The sequence below is a fragment of the Brachypodium distachyon genome, chromosome 4 (genome assembly GCF_000005505.3).
Source record: "Brachypodium distachyon strain Bd21 chromosome 4, Brachypodium_distachyon_v3.0, whole genome shotgun sequence".
Taxonomy (NCBI): domain Eukaryota; kingdom Viridiplantae; phylum Streptophyta; class Magnoliopsida; order Poales; family Poaceae; genus Brachypodium; species Brachypodium distachyon.
In genome coordinates this window covers 38,688,591-38,709,444 of record NC_016134.3, presented here as the reverse complement: position 1 = coordinate 38,709,444, position 20,854 = coordinate 38,688,591, and the positions used below count along the sequence as shown (strand labels likewise).

Below are 20,854 nucleotides of genomic sequence, written 5' to 3'. Positions count from 1 at the left end.
CCTTTCCTTATAATTATTCAGCTCTACATGAAATATGGACCCAACCTCAGGTCAAATCATTAGCAGCGCCTATCCCACTAAGTAATATCAGTGGAGCAGTCAAAGTAATATAATCATGGCGATGGAACAGTAATGAAGGTATGACAGGCAACCAAGAAACCAGAACATAACCAAATCATGCTGATTGAATTTCGTACCTTGAGCATCTTCTTGATTAACAACCGTAGAAGCTGGGACCAACAAAAGGGGTAAGAGATTCATTGAATCAATTCCATGTAGAGACCCCCAAAAAAGCCAGAAGAAAAAGCCAGCCGGAGTTCACGCAATTTCGTGAGCCGAATTAATGATAATAGAAGGTGAGACAAAGAAAAGGGATAAGAGATGAAAATTTTGATCTGCAAGAACACGCTGAAAGTTCCTGTCATCAGCACCTATCTTACACACATGTCATACCATGATCAATTAGTTCTGATGATAGAGCACACATATCTTACACACAACAGAACATGGTAGCCAGCCACTAGATCCATACTTCATACTCCTAGTCTACCTAATCCGTGATAGAAAATCAATAACTATCACATATTTCTTATGCACGCCTATGTGATCCACAAGATTGATTACAAAATCATAACATTAAATGGAGCAATCTAACTATTCCATGAGAGTACGTAACCACATCGCTCACAACTTCCTGCTCACATCTAACCAAACAGGCAGCAAACCTCGCCTCTAACATTGTCTTCTTCAAGTGCGGGAGTCTATAATGTTGCCCTCCTTTCAGACCAAGAATCACCCTCATCAAGGATTCTAGCGTCAAGAAGATATGATTGCTTCGGTCAATAGGATACCATATGTATGTCTGGTCTACCTTGGACACAATCTCATCAAGACTTTGAGGAATGTCTTTTGAAACATTGTTTGCAGTGCACCAAAACATCTGAGATCAAGCACATTGAGATGCGGTGAATTAGGCGGTTGGCACATTAAGCGTATGTCCCAACCATTTGTGGTAGTTGTGTGACAGATAGGCTTCATTATCAATTGGAATGTGGGTTTTAGCATTGTCTTCTTGGATCAAAATTGTCACACACGGCAACACCTTGTTAATAAGGAAGCCACTCTGAGCAATCGTAACACTCCCTTCTTCATTGAATCTTGGAGTTGCTACTTCACTCAGGAACATGACCTTCCCAATGAAGTTTTTGTTCCTAGTCACCTTTGCTAGACGAGGTTCGATAGAAGCACTTCTCATCATGTTGGCACTTTCAGGTTCGATAGAACCACTTCTCATCATATTGACAATGTTATGCATCATTCTAAAGGTTAGCATCTGTGGCATGCTTATTGGATCGAAGCATAGAAAGGCAGAAACAAACCCTTTCTTCCATGTCTTCAGGTGTCAACAAGGATTTTTCCCAAAATGATTCAGCATTAGCATGAAATCATCGCTGACCCCTGAAAATATAAAACAGAGGGTTCGTACATGCCTTTATGCTGGATCCAATTAGCATTGCCGCAAGCGCCAACCTTTCAAATGATGCATAACATCATCCATATTGATGAGAAGTGTTTCTATCGTACCCGAAAGTGTCACAAGATTTATTTGTCGAACCTCGTCTAGCAAGGGCACTAGTAACAAAAACTTCATCGGAAAGGCCATGTTCTTGTGTGCACTAGGAAGGCCAAGATTCAATGGAGAAGGGAGTGTTATGTTTGCTCACAAGATTGGAATATGGCCATTTACAAAGAAAATCCCCACCAAGAGGAAGAGTGCTCGCTACTTCTGGTACTTCACTAAGCCAATGGATTTGGTGACAAGAAAACATAGTCATGGGCTCATGGCTTCCTTATTAACAAGGTGTTGATGTCTACCAAAAGGTTGTGGCCAACAGAGGAACATGGTATGACAATTTGAATCAGCAAGACAATACTAAAACACACATTCCACTTGATAATGAACCCTTTTGTCGTTGGGACGTACACTTAATGTGACAGCCACCTAATTTCTTGGACCTCAAAGTGCTTGATCTCGAAAAAGAAAATTAGCTGCACTACAAGCAATGTTCTAGAAGACACTCCAACAGTATTGATGAGATCGTGTCCAAGGTAGAACGGAGATACAAAGAGTATTCGACTGACTGAAGCAATCACATCTTCGTGACGCTACAATCCTGCATGGGGGTGGCAGGCATGGGGGTAACTCTTGGTCTGAAAGGAGGGCAACGTTATAATGTCCCCACACTTGAAGAAGACCATGACTCTCGGTGGCAGTTGGTGGCGTGCTTGGTCAAAGGTGCAGTGTTTCGTCTTGAATATGTTGGAAGTCATGTGGCTCCTCTCCTTGCCTTTTTTTTCAGATCACTGGTTCGTGTTTGGCGGTAGAGTGCGTGCCTGTGTCCTTTGGTGCACTCTCGGTGCATGATGTCTTTCATCTTCACCGTCTCATAGGTTACGCTGCTGTAATGGCAGCAGTGCGTGGTCTTATTTTTATCCTCGGCACGAGAGGCGTGGAGGTATGTTCTTGGCCGTGCCGCCTTCGTTTACATCGGTGGCAAAACGGTATCGTGGTTGGTTTTGGTGGTGAATGACCCTTTGACTATATGCCAGCTACGTAGAAGTGTCGTGGTGCGGAGCTGGGTGCGTGTTGTCCTTTGGCTTCGTCTATCGTAGTATCATGGGTCGTGGTGCGGCGTCGGGTGCGTGTTGTCCTTTGGCTTCGTCTATCGTAGTATTACGGGTGAGCTCGACAGATCGACGTCTTTGGCTGCATTGCTGTGCTTGTTGAGCATTGTAATCGTTGTTGACACATTTAGAAAATCTAGGTTTTTTATCATGTTTCTTTTGGTAGATATTATCGCTGTACTTGTTCTATCTCAATTATTTTATTTTATTAAATGATTCAGGTTGACTAATGCCCATTATAGTTCAGAAAACAAAATGCAAATCGGAAATCGTGCTTGCATTGTTCAAGGTAGAACGGGTGACTGCGTTTCATGTACTCTCGTCTACTGTCTACTTCCTCCGTCTCGTATCATGTGACTTTTTATTATATTTTTAGACATAGCTACGTCTATTACACGTAGCTGACGGAGTATTCTTGAGATCCATTCTTCAGAATATTTTCTGATGGAATACTAGGCTAGGCGTGCTTCTCGACGAGTTCCACCATGGGTGCGTGAGTGCGTTTGTTGGCTCTCCAATGCGATCGTGAGTTTGTTGGAGAACGCGTTGAGCGGCCTCTGATTACTCCCGCAGTGGATCAGTGCCGGTCTACTATCCGCGCTTCACTCGATCTCATAAGTAGCATGCACTTATGATTGACGGCTCCGGCCAGGAGACGCATGACGCCAGTTCAGTTGGATGGCTTAATTTGTGATGCTCGGCTGGATTTGGACGCCAGTTTAGATTATGGAGCCGCTGCTTTGCTTCTCGTGCGCGCTTGCTCGGCGGCTCGGCGCTATCGAGGGGCTAGTGGCGTTTGCTTGGCAAGGACGCTGGTCTCTTTTGCTCGAGGTGTCAAGTGCGATTAGCTCATAACTAAAGCCTGGTCCAGTTGTCCCTTCGACGTTGCCATTTTTTCTGGAAGCACAAAAATTATGTTATACTTCTTCCGGTTCATAATAAGCATCTTAGGTTTAGATGTCAAAAAAAAAGTTTTAGATTTTACCATTTTTTCTAGAAGCACACAAATTATGTTATACTTCTTCTGATTCATAATAACCATACACACAAATTATGTTATACTTCTTCCGATTCATAATAAGCATCTTAGATTTAGATGTCAAAAAAAGTTTTAGATTTACTAGTCGTACTAAGTCTGAGATACTTATTATGAACCGGAAGGAGTACATAAATAAGAGCATGTGAATTTGAAACGTGTCTTTCTTCTTAGGAAGAAAGATTATTGCCTCGAAATTCAACTGGAACAACGGGGGTAGACCCCGATGAAACTCTTGATATAGGAAACTTCAAATATTCCTTGATGACCTCCTAGAATTCCTAGTAGAACTCAGCATGGAGTGAAAGATTGGTATGGTCGACTAGAGGAAGGTGAATAGGCGACTAACAAATTTTACTTTTTTTTTTCTTGAAAGATACAAACCCTTAATCCTAGGGTTTACTAGATTTTCTAAAGTGAATGCAACCCTAATATGAAGTGTGATAGCCGACGCAACACTAGATAGCAAGAATGTAAAGGGCAAAATGATACCACATGCGGAGACGAAGATTTCACCGGAGTTCCACTTATTGGGATTGGTGTACGTCTCCGTTTGGAGGAGTGCTCTACCACAAAGGTAGAGACGCCACAAAGACTCACTCTATTTTTCAACTCACTACACCACAGAGGTGGGATGAGTTCTCACAATATCACAAAGGTGAGGTGAGTTCCACTAGTCGCTTTCTTGGGTGCGAAGTCCAAACCTTTACAAATTTGACCGGGGCTAGCTCCACAACTCAATTGAAGACTCCCAATCCAATCCCCGAGCTCCTCAACACCAAGGTAGAGCTCAAGGCAACCGCTTTCGTTTAGGGTTCCCAACAACCCAAGAGAAACGAAATCCACAAAGCAAACAAGGGGAATAAACTTTTTGACTTGGTGAAACCCTATATCTCGATCTTCTCCTTCAAATCTCAAAGTATTTTCTTGGGGGATCAACTATGGAGGGAGATCGAGGGAAATGAAGTTCTTGTGTTCTTGAGGAGAGAGAGTGGTTGTTCTTAGCTAAAGTTCGGGCAAAAGACCCGTTGGGGATGAAGGGGTATTTATATGGGATCCCCAAAATCGAACCTTTATGAGAGCGACCGGAGGTTGGGGCCGGAACTTCCGCCACCTGTACTGCAAGCAGTTCAAAACAGGTTTGATTTTGATCCTTCTCTCTCACTCTTTTGGGGTAGGCTTTTTAGTGGGTGCAATTTGTGTAGTTGTGTACGTGAAATTGATTCACACATTACCTTTCCTTGTGGATTCCCTCTTAATAGTACGGATGTCTTATGACTCAAATCAAATTGAAAAAGCCGCTAACACCGCCACGCTTCTTAGCATCTTGAGGGTCCACACCATCGTCTTGTGCCAATTTCTTTATAAAATCTGAAATACTTGACACACGATTAGATACACGACATGTTGTCATCACCATCAAAAACTTAGGAGAGAAATGCCCTTTCATGGAGCCCATCCGGCCCTGCCTGGTGTCTTGCTAGAGCATCCACAATCATTAGAAATATAACCTCTATAGATGCATTTAAGCCTTAGAGTCAGTCTCTGGACACTGCAGCTTGCAACGTCCATGCTATAGAGTAGGGTATACGATGGGTCCCCACTTAGAGGTGGAAGTACCTCTAAAGAGTGTACATGCCCTTGTGATCCATCTGAAAGGCAACGACATGCACCTCTGCTCTGAGACTTCGAGAATGCCCTTTATGCAGGCAGTTCAAAACAGTATTCTCAACCCGCGGGACTTCGAGAATGCCCTTTATGTTAGATTCATCCATTACAACATTATTTGCTTCAAATGGCCCGAAAAGACGATTGTAATAGTTTGTCATGTAAATATTCAATTTCCGCATCACCAAGTTGATAGATGCATGCATTTTTTTTTACATTTCCTACCAAGTTGAAGTAGAGCATTAGTTACATATATAAGTATGGAAGAGTCAAAGGGTCACCAAGGATCTTCCCCTTGTCTTAGAAGGGTCGTCTTACGGTTCATCGCGGTTCATTGTTGTGCTTACAATCTAGGCTAACCTTCTCTGACAGCTCCATAGGGCCACCTATCACTAGTCTTCATCCGAAGAGGGGTTTAGAGCACAAAAAGGCCAGGGTGCGGGCTCCTGCAAAGGAGAGCCCAACGAACTTCAAATGGGCAGCTCATTAAAATCTGATCGGCATACTCCTAAAAACAGAGCAATCCCCATTGAAGATGGGAGTGAGGTACAACAAGGCTATTTCCATCCACCTTCTCATGGAGTCTTACGTGGATGTTACCGCTCATACAACTCCTTTTTTTTAAGAGAACTACTCATACAATTCGTAACTAGGAAGTAGTTGGATTTCCTTTGGACAGGAGTATGCACTTTGGCCTGTTGCGTTCATTTGGTCTCTTCCTCCATGTATAGCTTGGGAAGGGTCTTCTCTGGCTTGCCTCTTAGCCGAAAGCAAGCTTGCGGGAGGGGGTGATGTTTCGCAAGAATGTCAAGCACTCGCAGTAGCCAGTCGCGCTCCAATTTATACTGGTCATGTCCCTTGCCCACCTATGCAGGAACTAGCGAATGTGACAAACCCTATCTTGCCGATGCTCCATAGCCGTGTGGCCACCCCTCAGCGGCGACCATCTCATAGAACCCTTCATGACTCAGCCAAATGACAACTCAAAGCTGAGCCGTGCCTCAAGATGGCGGCAATGGGACCCCGAAACCCGAAAACCCGCGGGTTTTTACCCCATTAGGGGATGGGTTTGGGTCAAATGCAATCCCCGCGGGTTTGCTCATGGGTCAAAAGTGAAACCCAGCGGGTTTCACGGGTTCAGACCCGGTCCAACACTCCCCAAACCCAGTACCCGTGAAACCCGCGAAATTTTTTAGATAGCCCATTAAAATGGCCCAACACTGCTCATATATCTACCCCAAACCCCCACATATATAAGACTTCTAACCCTAAATCCTCTCCAAATCCCATTCTAGCCACCAGCCCGCCACTGGTTCTCCCGCCGCCCGCTGCCACCGTGTGCTCTCTCCACAACGCGGCACCACCCACTCCTCCATCTATTTTGTATGAGATCGTGTCTATTTTGTGAGAACAATATGCTGCCATCTTATTAAATGATGTTGTCATATTGGTGTTGTTATATGTGTGAATGATACTAAAATTCTATTATTTTTCTTTAATGTTGTTGTTGCTATTTTGGCTGTGTAGAAAACAGGTTCGGGTTCCCCGACGGGAATGAAAAACCCGATGGGGATGGGAAAATTTGGAAACCCGTGACCGACGACGGGTACAAGGACGGGTCTGGGTTCACGGTCGCGGGGATGGGTTTGGGCAGCCACTGCCCGGCGAGTTTCGTCCCCATGCCTGCTCCTCGTGATCTGCCGCTTCTCACGAGTCTAAGTAGCAGCGTATGATGCAATATGGAGCGCTGCAACACCCTTACTGTGACCAACAGGAATTCAATTCACACGATCAAGCTTCTCGTAAGTGGAGTTCTCTAAATTATTAGCATAGGTGGATTGTCAAACCGGAGAGAACTACTGTATTTCATTAGTCTGTTCTCTCAATCACGTGTTGAAGAGGCCATCTCGCATCAAACGGTGAAAGTGTCTCAATAGAGCAAATCAGGACCAAACTCCGTGAGAAAGGCAGGTTTGAATTTTGAAATGAAGTCGAAAGTTGTGTCGCCGGGTTCAAAGATGAGCTCAGCAAATGTCGGGAGATTTTCCAAATCGCCTGTGCTGTGTCTCTCCGTTGTCCGATGCTCAGGTTAACGGGTTCTCGGCAGCTCCGGTATGGAAACCAAATATTTGTCCATTCGTGTCAAATTTTCGGCGTCCAAAGTTTCCTTAAGAAAAATAGCATCACCAAATGTTGTCCTTCCGGTGAAGTTTCTTAGCCATGTAGGGCCGGAATCGGATCCTGTCCCCACATGACAGCGGCACTTTGCACCCGGCCGGTTTCGCGGCCCCACCGTGCCATGCGTGCGGAAGTCAGCCTATGACCCTCCTGCGCGCGCTCCATACACCAAACCTAATCACACCTACTCACTCGTCCTCTGGTTGCGTGGGCCCATGCGCAGGTCTCGTTCCGTTGGTCTATAGACCGAGTGCACGCAGAGCTAGATATTATCATATGTACGGACATCCCGCCTGCATACAAATTAGCCAGCCTGGCCACGCGGGCACGCCTTGACACGCGCCTTGCCTTGCCTTGCCTGCCTCCTTGCCGCCGGTGGCCGCGTCGGCCGTCCGGACACGTCACCCTTCCATTGCGCCGCGGCCCCGCGCGCGCATAGATTTTTTGGCGATAAGGCGAGAATTAGGAAACGCAAATTAAGCACGCACGGTGAGGGGCTTTGATCGCGCAAGATTGCAAGAAATCTCCCCGAAACTGGTACTACTCCCATAGTTCCATTTGGACGGCAAGGACGGGAGGCGGGAGGCGGCGGGTCGCGGTGCTGAGCTACCCCGTTGGGTGGGTGGACTGGTTCCCTTGCGTGGCGCATCGGATGAGATGGGCGCTGCCGGGAAGGCCCCGAAGGCGCGGCGGGAGGCGCGCGTGAAGATGTGGGTGGCGCGGGCGAGCACCACCGTGCTGCTCTGGACGTGCGTGGTGCTGCTCGCGGCGGCCTTCGGGGAGCATCTGGCGCCGAGCGTGCTGGGTGGCGTGTGGTCCGGCTGCCTCACCCAAACGCTAGTCATCGTGCAGCGCCCGCTGTTGCCGGCGGACGGCGAGAGGGTCGCCGCCGCCGCCACCGCCGCAGTCGCGCTACCGCCGAAGAGTAAGTTTGTCGTTTCCTAGTTCGTGGCTTCCCTTTCCTTCCGTTCCTTGGTTAGGAATATTTGCCTATTGGGCGGTTTCCCTTCCTTCTTTGGTTTGGAATATGTAAGCTTCCGTTAATACTTTACCCATTCTATTTTTCGCCTTCTTCGCGAGATTTTTAATTGGTTTAGCGTTTCCATTAATACTTTGCCCTTTTCAATTTTCGCCTTGATTGAATGTATCCAATCCAATTTAGTTAATGAGCACGTTTAATTTTGATCGATCAGTTCATATCGGATTAATTTTGTCCAATGAGTTCGTCTTGTTTGACAGAAGTTCATTTGTTTCAGTGATTCGATTGATTAGTTCGTATCTTCTCTGCGTTTTACTGCTAATTCTAACCCTGACCCTGTGTCCTGTGGTACAACCTCTAGCCCTCTACTACCAACTGATTTGATCGGTTCTATTTTCAGGAATCTACAAGAACAATGGCTATTTGATGGTCTCCTGCAATGGTGGTCTTAACCAGATGCGAGCCGCTGTAAGTACTGCTTGTTCAAATCTCTAGACATCTATTGCACTATACTGAAACTGAGGATTGAAAGTTCCACTGTTAAATCAGATTTGTGATATGGTGACGGTTGCAAGATACTTGAATGTCACTCTCATAGTGCCGGAGTTGGATAAAACTTCATTTTGGGCTGATCCTAGGTGAGCACTTTTTTCTGCACCCAGCAACCACCTCAATTCCCAACAATTCAGTTATGGACTGCCTTGGTTCTATCCTTTTCTGCTGCTTTGTCTACAGTGAGTTCCAAGATATATTTGATGTGGACTACTTCATAGCATCGTTGAGAGAAGAGGTTAGAATACTGAAAGAGCTGCCCCCAAGGCTGAAAAGAAGAGTTGCACTGGGATATCTTCGCTCCATGCCACCCATCAGTTGGTCTGATATATCGTATTACCATAATCAGGTTCGTTTGCATCTCTCGCTTTCATCTTCTAAATCATATGCAAAACCGGTAATGATTGTAAGTGTTTATTTGGGAGGAAACAGATTCTACCAATGATAAAGAAGTACAAGGTCCTTCATCTGAACAGAACAGACGCCCGGCTTGCAAATAATGGCCTACCCATGGAGATTCAAAAATTAAGGTGCCGTGTCAATTTTGCTGCATTGAGATTTACCCCTGAAATAGAAGAGCTGGGCAGGCGCGCGGTCAAAATTCTTCGTCAGAATGGACCCTTTGTGGTTCTCCACTTGCGGTATGAAATGGACATGCTTGCCTTCTCCGGCTGTACACATGGTTGCAGCAATGAGGAGGCTGAGGAGCTCACAAGAATGAGGTATAACATCCCATCCAAATTTTCTCAAGATCTTTTAGACCTTTTAATAACAAATGATTGTGATTTAAATTATGAAGATATGCTTACCCATGGTGGAAAGAGAAAGTGATTGACTCCAATGCAAAGAGGAAAGACGGGCTCTGTCCATTGACACCGGAGGAGATTGCAATGGTATTAAAGGCACTCGACATCGATCCCAGTTATCAAATATACATTGCTGCTGGAGAAATATATGGTGGACAAAGAAGAATGGCTGCACTGACTTCAGCTTATCCCAATGTGGTTAGTTCAACATCTTCAACACTGTCTTCTTATGACTGACAGTACTGCATTCTTATCGTGTCTTTGTATTTCTAAATTTTGTTCGTTCCTGTGGTGATGATCAGGTAAGAAAAGAGACCATACTTCCTTCAGGTATCAGGTTTTTCCAGAACCATTCTTCACAGATGGCAGCATTAGATTATATGGTGTCCTTGGAGAGTGATGTTTTCATCCCCACTTATGATGGTAACATGGCAAAAGTTGTTGAAGGTCATCGCAGGTAATTTTCTCAAGTTCCAGTATTCCAGACAAGTTAAACATTGCTTCATATATACCCCGTTTTATACTAATCTGTATTATACTTATAACAAAAGAATAGACCTTAGGCAGTCAGCCGAATAAATATCAAGAAACATCTGTTACCTGCCATGCTGCATGATCTCAATGTTCTGAACCTTTTTTCTAGGAGTGATAGAATTTTTCCAAAACTAACTTTTAGAACGATTTCATTTTAATTTCGTGATGGTAGTTAAATGTATGAAACAGGAAGTCAGGAAATATAATTTTGTGTCTACAGTTTTTACATCTTAGTAATATTAATGTTTGTGTGCTGAAACTTTGAGGTGCCACCGTCCCACAATCTTGTCTCTGAATGAACTGTTGCCCCATTTTATTCAACTGCTGATGGGTTCACATCTCATTTGTTCGTGTGACCACTGACCACAGATACTTGGGGTTCAAGAAGACAGTGCTGCTAGATCGAAAGCTTATAGTTGAGCTCGTTGATCAGTACAAAAATGGCACATTGAGCTGGACTGATTTCTCCTCCTCTGTGAAGGCATCACACACCAGCCGCATGGGCACACCATCAAGGAGGCAGGTGATTCCTGACAAACCTAAGGAAGAGGACTACTTCTATGCGAATCCTCATGAGTGTTTGCACCAACCAGATGAGCTATCATTTTTGTGATACCCTCCCAATATATGCATTCTTTCAGAGCCTTGGGCTGGCTTGGATTATATTCTTGAGATGGCAATAATTGGAGATCTAGTTGTATTGATTCACAGGCACCTGAGAGATAAATGGTACCTTATCTTAGGTGTCTATCTATACAGATGACATAATTTGCCAGTTTTGGTTATGTCGAAATAGGCCACGTGTATTTTTGGTTTGTACATATGAGCATAGGAATTGGAAGAAAATACACCAGTAGAGTTTTTCAGTTTTTTTTATGGAACATTTTTCAGTTTCTGAATGGAGCTTTTATGTGATGCATATACATATGGTGATGATGGTAGTCAAAAGTTCTAACATTGTAAATTTGACTAACTGGGTTCATGATAGGAATGCTTTAGTGCTTGGTATCATGTTTCTTTGTGAACTGCAATCAAATTCTTTGGCAGTGTTTGTCACAGTACATCAGCCAAAGAGTTGAATCTTGGAGCACTAATGTGAACAAAACTACTTTGATTTGTGAACACAGGTTGATGCTACCAATACATTTATCACCGAAACTAGACTGTGTGAATGTCTAAAATGACAGGTAAAAGAACGAACCGAATACTCTTTTTAGACCTTGTGTTCCATGTTGATCTGAAACCGACGACGAACCAGAGATCAAGGCCCCAAGCCAAGCAACAGCCAGCACGTGCAGTTTACTAGTGTATGTACAATCAGAGTATCAAGCTATTTAGCGTAGCGTTCGAACGAAGGATGATCCAACCCGTATTCAGTGCAGCGCTGGTTCCGAAGCAAACGAGACGAGTTGGATCGCGAGAACTCCGTCCAGTTGCAAGTAAGGTCAGCATCGATCGAGATCCGTTTACGTGAAAGTTCCAATGGCGCGTGTGCCGGGATCGGCACGCCACCGGGTTCTTTTTATTTCTCTCCGGTCAGCCCGGTGCCCATCACGCCGAAAATATGGCCGAGGCCACCTACGTCCACACTCGTATCGCAGCGCGGATCCGCACGATTTGGGATATAAATGGGCATATCCCATCATAGCATATCCAGATCATCCTCTAAATCTTAATCGAATTTTAAGATTATCAAGTCAATTATGCAGGATCCCGTTTGCCGTCTATACGTAGGATCACGACATCGCTAGCGTATGTTCGTCCGTCAAACGTCGGCGGTCACGCCGTCGCGTCCACTGGCATATTGCGTAGGCCAGTGCGTAGTGTGTTCTGGAACGGATAAGAGTAGGCACGGACGAATTTGGCCGTGCGTATATAATGCATTTTGATCGTGCCCTGCGTTTGGCCAAGATATTAGCAGCAATGCAGCATCATGTCGCAAGCTTAGCTTCGACTCTACCTTTGCTTCAGACGAACTTCATTCAAAACCATTATCCGTTTTGACCGTGTACTATTCGGCTGTTGGATGTCAACCGAAGGAACGTCTGCGTGTAGCGAGGCACAAAGTCAGTGTCCAACTTTGAATACACGTTTATTTTGGGGTAAAAAAAGATTTGATTTAACGTGATTCATAGAGTTCTTGTGCACTGTGAGCGTAGAGTTTCCTTGGTCGACCGGCATGTACAAGCATTACGCTGTACGCCGGTCAGGTAACGGAGCCGCAGCCATATATGACCGACGACTGGATGCCTAAGATTCCGTGACTGATCTTCATCAAGGCTTCAAGTCATTTGCACAATTCGTCAGAGATAGCAGCAAAATGCACTGATAATGTGTGACAAAACACTGACAATTTAACAAACTCCGAAGGGACCGACTTAGCTAACAGGTGAGAGTTGTTCGACTTATCTTACAAGGTTGCAGGAAGGGAACTTCTCATATTGAATGGAAGCCTGTATTACTACAAGAGCAGCTTCACAATCTGCAATGGAAGCTTCTTTGTTGTTTTCAATAAATAAGGTGGCAATATGATTAAATGAAAGAATACACAGTCTTGTTCGTCCTGATGCCGTCGCAGCTAACATAATGTACATGCAATCTGAAGGCCTCCGCTGGTACGGAGGAAAGAATGATCATTTCGCCTTGAGGGTCACCATCAGGTGTTACCCGACTTATGCCGCTTCGTTGCATGTGGTAGTTCTTCAGCAGCAACCATTTCGTTGCTGGGATCTGGATCAGTGAGCTCCTACATTCAACGTAAGAAGACCAAGACAGATTAGAAATGGGTAGGGATAAATAACCTAGATAACAAAAGGTTCATATGGGTTTGATAGGATTGCATGAGCTTTTTAAGATGTGTAGTGGACACTGACTTTAAGGGTTAAGGTGATTCAAACTTTGCTAGGCACTCAACTTATTGTGCAGTTCACCAGAAACTGGAAATGGTATAACAGGGCGGTTGAACTTCTCTAAATAAAAATCTGGGGAATAATGATAAGAGTACCGTACCTTAGAACTGGAGGATTGTCCAGCAACAGATCTCTTGACAGCCCTCTTGCCCAGGTTGATCTGAACAGAGATGTTAGCTTGGGACAAATCTATACCCGAGCTTTGAAGGGCATGAGTCAACGTGTTAAGTAACCTGTTATGAGTTAACAAAAACCTAAATGTGTCAATGTTCTTTGATTTGGCAAAAGGTGAGAAATATTTTACTTGGTTGTTTCTTGATATGCTAACTAAACTTAGGAACATAATAGAGAACAAAAACAAAGAGATCAATCTGAACTCAAGCATTAGGAAGAAACCTGAAATAGCAACATCAAATACAAATGACATGACTAAGTGAGTGATATTCATATTCTTTGTGACATACTCTTGGGAATATTGGCTTGACACACTGATTGTTCCTTCATCAATCGTCAATTGTTGGTCATTTAACATGCTACTGTTCACCGCACAGTCATCCACACCAGACGGACCTGCCCACTGGGGTTGGTACTGAGATGTAACATTATCTACATAAAAAAAGAGATCCATTCATGAATAAAGAAGGAATACTACTTCCGGTCTGGGAACAGAGGCACAGATAGATCGTCTGACATACTCGTAATATTTATTGGAGTTTCTGCCGATCTGCAGGACACACTAGCCATGTGATCATTTTCTGCCAGATCTGGTGTACCTGCGACAGCTCCAGATGCTACCGTGGTGTGGTTATCATCAAGTTTGCCTGTGATATTAAATCCAGGGGAGGACCCATTTGTCACGAACTGTGAAGGGTCAGGCAGGGCATCTTCTGGGATTTGACCTTTACTCTGGAGCAAAAGGATAATAGTATGTGTAAGAAGCTGGTCAGAAAGTTCAAATCCTAATCTAAGACTACATTAGGAGATGGCATGCATTTATTAGAAGCAAAGTTTACCTGTGCACTTTTCCAGGATGATCGAAAATATATGTTTGACTGCAAAAACAGAACAATGTTCAGATACAGCCAGACAAGAATTTAACTGTTACATTTGTAGCAATAGTAATCACGTATTGCAGATCTGGAGGAAAATTACCCATGGGAGTAGCTTTGCATTTTCTTGGTTCCATTCCGGGAATGAAGCTTCATATTTCTGTGCTTTCTCTTGCAAAAACCGTATATATTCGATAACCTACATTAGAAATGGTGTCAAGAGAGAACCAAGTTGATTAACTAGGAGACAAAAAAACTCAAACAAATACAAATGCTGCTGAGAGCCTTACCTCTAAGAGAAATGTAGCTTTGTCTCTCTTTTGATCAGTGTGTGGTAACAAGTCTCTAAGTATCTGAAACCTGTAGAAACAGTGTGGATAAAACAATAGTTATTTACACCAAAGCCAGTGTTTCAAAGATGCTCACGGTTGATCTAAAAACTGAATTCACATAAGCCCCTCATTACATATGTAGATACACCTATGATTTTGGGGGATTTTATTAAGGATATATATCTAAAATTTGTCAGAACACAAGTTTATCTAACTTCTATACAGATAACCTTTTATATCTTGTAGATTTAATCATGTTGTCCCATGCACAGAATCTGATAATTTATATACAAAGCAATCAAACTAAATCTTTACCATCAATGGTCCTGCAAAGTGCACAGTCATACAACGACGAATGCACTTACGATCCATTACTGAAATCTGTGACTAACTAAAAGTTTCTCCAATAAAATTAATGCGATTGAATAGATGTTTGACTACCATGGAACAATACCAACTACATAGTGATGAACTGTCATGTTCTGAACGAAGTACCAAGAGTACAGGAATCCTCACCTGTCATTGATCTTGCTACGACGACGCTGCTCGGTGGCAGAATGCTTTGACTTTGGCGTGTTTGGCCGCTGATCTGTACCGCTGCCACTGCAGCTCCCGCCCTTGCCATCAACCCTCACAGCCAACTCTGCTACAAAAACGTGACCCATTAGTACAAAAATGAAGAGCATATTGTGCAAAGCATACACTCTAACATACTCATTTGTCGATAATTGGTCCTAGTGCTACATTTTTTTTGTGTGCCAAATGCAGCAGATTATATGTAACCTAGTATATCTGTTTATTTTGTTGGTTAGAGTGCTTCTAATGAATTATGATAGGGAAAGGATGCAAATATTACAATTCAGGTTGACTGCCAAGATGCTATTTCAAAGGATGATAGGACATGAGCCTAACTACAAAAAGGTAGTCAACAGCTGTCATGTCACCCTTCAGGTCCAGCTGGAGTTTGGGAAAGAAGGCAGAGTAAGGCAAATATCTCAAAAGCCCTTGGGTGCGAGTGATCCCAGGCGTGGAAGTTGTGCATCTCTCCATCAACCTCGATGGAGCTGCATCCTGTTGCTTTGGTGACACCCTTTTCTCTCATGGTGACCCGTACACCAGCGACATGGCTCCACATCCCTGCAGATGCATACATGTTTGCTAGCTGCACGTAGTGCCCTGCATTGGACTGCTCCAGTTCAAAGATGTGCTGTGCTGCTCTCTCAGCCATGGCCATGTTTGAGTGTTCGTGCATATTGCAACCGTGTAGTAAGGCACCCCACACGCTCATCTCTGGCTTGATGGGCATGTCCAGTATAAATCGATAGGCTCTGTCAAGCTGACCAGCACGGGCAAGAAGGTCGACCACACAAGCGTAGTGCCGGTGTCGAGGCTCGATATTGTAGTCAGGTTTCATGGACTGAAAGTAGCACCACCCTTTCTCCACAGCGCCCGCATGGTTGCAAGCAGACAGAAGCCCCAAGAACGTCACATCATTCGGTTTCACCCCGGCAAGCTTCATGTCCTCAAACAAGCCGATGGCCTCTGCGAGATGTCCATGTACCCCATAACCCGAGATCAATGCACTCCAAACTACCACATCCCTGTCATGCGCAGGCATCTCTTCAAACACTGCACGTGCACGAGCAATGCTCCCTGACTTGGCGTGCATGTCAATTAACGCTGTGTTCACGAGCACATTGTCACTGTACTCACTGCGGCGTACATAATCCTCCAACCAGACGGTGAGCTCAGTGGAGCCGAGCTGAGCACAGGCCAAGATCACCGACCTTAACGTGACAGAATCTGGGGTCATGCTCCTCGCAAACATCTGCATCTTCTTGAACAAATGCACTGCCTCACTGGCAAGCCCATTCTTGGAGTAGCCTGATATCATTGCATTCCACAGGATAACATTTATCTGTTGGGGTGGGATCCTATCGAAGAGTGCCCTCGCAGCCATGATGCAACCAAACTTGGCATACATGGCCGTCAGCGTGGTCACGACATCTTGTTCATCATCAAACCCACCCTTTACCACTAAGGAATGTGCCGATTTGGCACCTGGCAAGTCATCCAGCTCAGTGTACGCCTTGAGGACTGTGACGAGCAGCACGAAATCAGGACGGACATCACAGCACATCATCGCTGTAAACATCCTTAACCCTTGCAAGGGGCAGCCATTTTGCACCAGCCCCGAGATGAGAGAGGTCCAGGAGACAACATCCCTGTCGCCGTCAGGCATTCCCTCAAACACAAGACGAGCACGAGTGGCGTCGCCGCAGGAAAAGTACATAGCAATGAGCGTGTTGTGCAGGAATCGAGCGTCCCCGCCGTAGGCAGTGACACGTAGAGCATGGGCATGGGCGGCGCGGCCAGGGATGAATTTGAGCACATCGGCTACGGCAGGTGCGGGCGGGAGGAAGGCTGGGTGGCCCGACCGGAGGGCAATGTAGTGGCGGAGCGCGAGGGAAGGCAGGCCGAGGCGGAAAGCAAGACGGGCGGCGGCGTGGAGGAGGCGTGGGGGCGGGTGACGGATATAGTCAAGCAGGTGGTGGGCAAGGGGACGGAGGCACGGGGACGCGCGGACGCCGCAGGCGGCGCGCAGCAGCACGAGCGCAAGGGCTGGCGAGCCGCCGAGGAGGCGGCCGGATACTAGGAGATGGGCGTGGAGCTGGTGGACGTGGGGCAGCCGCGCGCACAGGGATTCCATGCCCTCGTGCGAACTCCTCCCTTTCACCCTACTCTTCTTCTCCCTCGTCACCGTCGACTCTGCTACACGAACACTGTCCCCCTGAGACCTGAGTACATAAATGGGAGGGGCTATCTCGCAGAAACACAACAGAGAAAAAAAAAAGAAGGAAAAATAGAAATGGGGAGGAAAGCACCCGCGCCCCAGCAGCGTCTCCGACAACAAAATTGCTCGAGGATTAAAGCGGAATTGAACGGAATTGGGGTACCTTGAAGCGAGGAGGAGACCTCGCGGCGCGCGGCGAGGCCGCCGTCGTCGTCGTCGAGGCCCGCGCCGCCGCTAGATCTAGAGCCAGAGTCCATGAACGCGGCGCCGCCGCGCCCCTTCCGGTTCTGCCTGGGCGCGGGGCCCACCCGTCCGGCGCCGGCGAAGGGGAGCGTCCACTGGTTGTGCCCTGCGAGGTGGACGACACAAAGACAAGGAGGCTCCTTTAGCTTTTGCTCTTTCTCTCGTTCTCGGGGAAGACACCGAAGAAGGAAACGTTGGCCCGCATGTCAGTGGAGTGGTGGAGATGTCTGGGCACGAAAGCCTGGTGGCCGTAGCGGGAGCCGGAAGGGTAGTATGGGCCGGAGACGGCGGCAAAGCACCTGATGTTCACGTGGTGGGACGCGTGAACAAGGACACGAGACTCGGTTGCAGCACGGGCCGCAGGCCCACTATCCCGGCCCACACACACTGGCCCGCCTTGTACCCCCTCTTTCTTTCTGCAGAATAGGATAGCTAGCCTAGCATTCACAGACACGCACGCGCGAAAGAGTCACGGAGACAGGCCAGCGGCTACAGCAGGGTAGGTAGGTGGGTAATGTAACTGATGGGCACGGAGCTTTGCGTTGCGCACTGACGTGGTAAAGAGAGAAGACGACGCCGATGCACGTTCGTGTGCGCCCGGCCGGCTTGTCAACGTCGGTGAAAGGAAAGCAAAGGGAGGCGGAGCACCGGCAGCAATACAGTACAGCATGCATGACCTCTTTCGTTGCCGGAAAACACCACAGCGCAGAAGCCACGTACTACGTACCTTGCGCGGTCGGATGTGTTGTCGTGGGTTGGCCCCAAAGAACCAACGGCGGCTCGGGCTTGACCACAACCGGCCGTGCTCCGGGCACGGGGCTGATGCTGAAGGTGCCGATGCCGCCGGGCAGCGCGTGCTTCGTCTGCTGCTGCGGCTGCTGCTGCCTGCCCACGCCTGATGCTGCCGGTGCCGGCTTCTCCAGCGGCTGCAGGAAGTCGTGCGTCTTCAGAAAGAAACCTGCAGTAAAAGTTTTGTTGCTCCATCTGAGTAATCCGTATTCAGTGTAATCAGAACTAAGAAGAAAAACTGTGCTAGTTGAACTAGGGTTATGCTGGACTAATCATGCTTAAGCTCGTGGGAGAGTGGGCCCCAGCCAGATAGGATGGAAGGCCGTCGACGTCTCCTTCCTTGCGTCCAACACACACGTGATCCGTTCGTCGTTGCTTTGGGTTGTCGCTTCATGTCACGAACTTGATACGAAATTTGAACCCACAATCACCACACGCGATCGACACAGTATAGTGAACAAGTAGTATATACTCCTATTCTTTAGCTAGCTAATTGTTGCTTGTTTCGTTTCCTTCCAATGCTGATCCCGGACGCGCACACCAGATTCACAGGGAGAACTCTACATGCGCGGTTAAATCTCTTCAGAAACAAGACGTACCTGAGGAATTAATGAAACTCCTCGCAGATCTTATTAAGTTGTTCATATCTAACAATCTAGCTACCATTTCGAAATTAGCTAGAGAGAGAGACAGAGAGATTGCGATCGATCAGAGAGAGGTTAAACTGAGTCGTGGACCAGACCTTGAGATGCAGCAGGGGGCTTGGAGTCGTGGAGTGAAGAATCCTTGGCGGCGGCGGCGGCGTACAGCGAGAGGAAGTCGTGCGTCGCCTTGTTCCCTGCAGACACCGGAGCTAACTTGCCGAATTAGGCAACGACGACGCAACGACATGGATCAATTAAGGACGCCAAATACAGTGCAAATGAAGCCATATATATTAAGCGATCACGTACCTTGGATGCCCATAATTCTAGCACATCAATCGATCAACCACATCGGCGCCGACCAGCCGCGCGCCCGCGCAATTTTGATCTCTCTCTTCAGCGCAACGATCGCCCGAAGAATCCACCGGCGCACAACCGCGGCGCGCCCTGGTGTGTGGAAAATTAAGCACGCGCGAGCTTGCAAGGTCTGGACAGACTCTGGAGAAACTCTGATGATCCCTTTCTCTCCCCCTCGGCCGGTTCGCCTTCTTCTCCTCCTCTACCAGCGGCTCTCTAGCTAAGGCAGCTGCTCGCGTGTGACTTGGTGGGAAACTTTATACAGCATGCGTCTCGCGCGCGCGGTTAGCTAGCTCCTGGTCGGTCTCTTCGCAGCGCCGCGAGACGGCGTTATTACTTGACGGGCGGTTAGCGGTGCGGGGGCGAGCGCACGTGCCGTACGTGGTGACCCGGCCGTACCGTGTGGCGCCGGAGATCGGCGCGCCCGTGGCGTGGGCCGATCCCGAGGCGTGGCCGTGGGGGCTGATGAGTTAGGATTAGTGGGTCGGGCTTAGTAGTACTGGACGAAAAGTCTTGCGAGTGCGTGGGCGGCCGGACGGGAAGAGTATAGGTAGGGTGCGTGGTGAAGGCTGAAGGGGTCACGTGACGGTTGTGGGTGGGGCCTGCATGCGCGTGGCCCGCGGCGGCACATGGAGCCTGAAATTGCGGGCATCCCGTGGATGGCGACGGGGCGGGGGGTCATGTGCCCGAGATTCGGCCAGGCCACTCCTCGTCTCCGTCCTTTTCCCCTTCCCTCTGTCGTCACCCTCTCCGACTCGAGAAAAAACATTGATTACTACCAAACGATGCAGAAAAGCAGAACTTACTAGTAAGATAAGTACACATGTGTTGTGTGGAGTATATCCTACGAGCTGTACAAGGATGTTAAAATAGATGTCAGAATATATAGTTGTATCGGGGCACATAGGTAAAACACTAAAGAATCCGAAAAGACAGACTAATTAAACTCGTGCGACAGTACCTTAATTTACTGCTGATCCATCCGAAACAACGTCGTATATCTAATCCGCTGCCGCATGCGCGTGTCTGCTCATCGTCGACAGAAACGTCTTCACCTCCTCGTGTCGCTTTTTTCAGTTGCTCGCTATAGAAAAGACACGTCCACACGATCCCCTCCGGTTCAGTTACCGCTTTCGGCTTTCTTTACCGCGTGCAGCGTGTGCACTTTGCCCGCCTTTCACTTTCTGTCCTATCCGTGGTAAAAGGAAGCAGAGCCGTTCAAATCCGTGGTAAAAGTACTAAATCAAACAGATACTCGTAGCTTTGGTTACACACACCACCTCCCAGCTCCAACAAGCG

The 20,854-nt window shown here is 47.0% G+C and overlaps 2 protein-coding genes across 7 annotated transcripts; one reads left to right on the top strand and one right to left on the bottom strand.

Moving 5' to 3' along the window:
• Positions 1–7,898: 7,898 nt before the first annotated feature.
• On the top strand, positions 7,899–11,402 carry LOC100837431 (O-fucosyltransferase 34). The gene is made up of 8 exons (XM_014901916.2): positions 7,899–8,492; positions 8,947–9,014; positions 9,096–9,184; positions 9,282–9,447; positions 9,531–9,820; positions 9,898–10,102; positions 10,207–10,361; positions 10,808–11,402. Exons 1-8 carry the CDS (start codon positions 8,225–8,227, stop codon positions 11,049–11,051), a joined length of 1,485 nt encoding a protein of 494 aa, XP_014757402.1. The 5' UTR covers positions 7,899–8,224; the 3' UTR covers positions 11,052–11,402.
• A 1,341-nt stretch (positions 11,403–12,743) lies between these two features.
• Positions 12,744–19,824, bottom strand: LOC100837123 (transcription factor BIM2). Of its 6 annotated transcripts, none has more exons than XM_014902662.2 (12): positions 19,508–19,824; positions 19,297–19,392; positions 18,493–18,723; positions 17,686–17,871; positions 15,245–15,374; positions 14,687–14,756; positions 14,500–14,595; positions 14,361–14,399; positions 14,043–14,253; positions 13,812–13,953; positions 13,448–13,580; positions 12,744–13,184 (listed from the first exon to the last, which is right to left on the bottom strand). In XM_014902662.2, exons 1-12 carry the CDS (start codon positions 19,518–19,520, stop codon positions 13,095–13,097), a joined length of 1,437 nt encoding a protein of 478 aa, XP_014758148.1. In that variant the 5' UTR covers positions 19,521–19,824; the 3' UTR covers positions 12,744–13,094. The 6 variants fall into 6 exon arrangements, 3 of the variants coding, with proteins under 3 accessions (XP_014758148.1, XP_014758149.1, XP_024310602.1); XM_014902663.2 differs by having other exon boundaries at positions 15,245–15,371; positions 19,508–19,823; XM_024454834.1 differs by lacking the exon at positions 17,686–17,871 and having other exon boundaries at positions 15,245–15,371; positions 19,508–19,818.
• Positions 19,825–20,854: the final 1,030 nt, after the last annotated feature.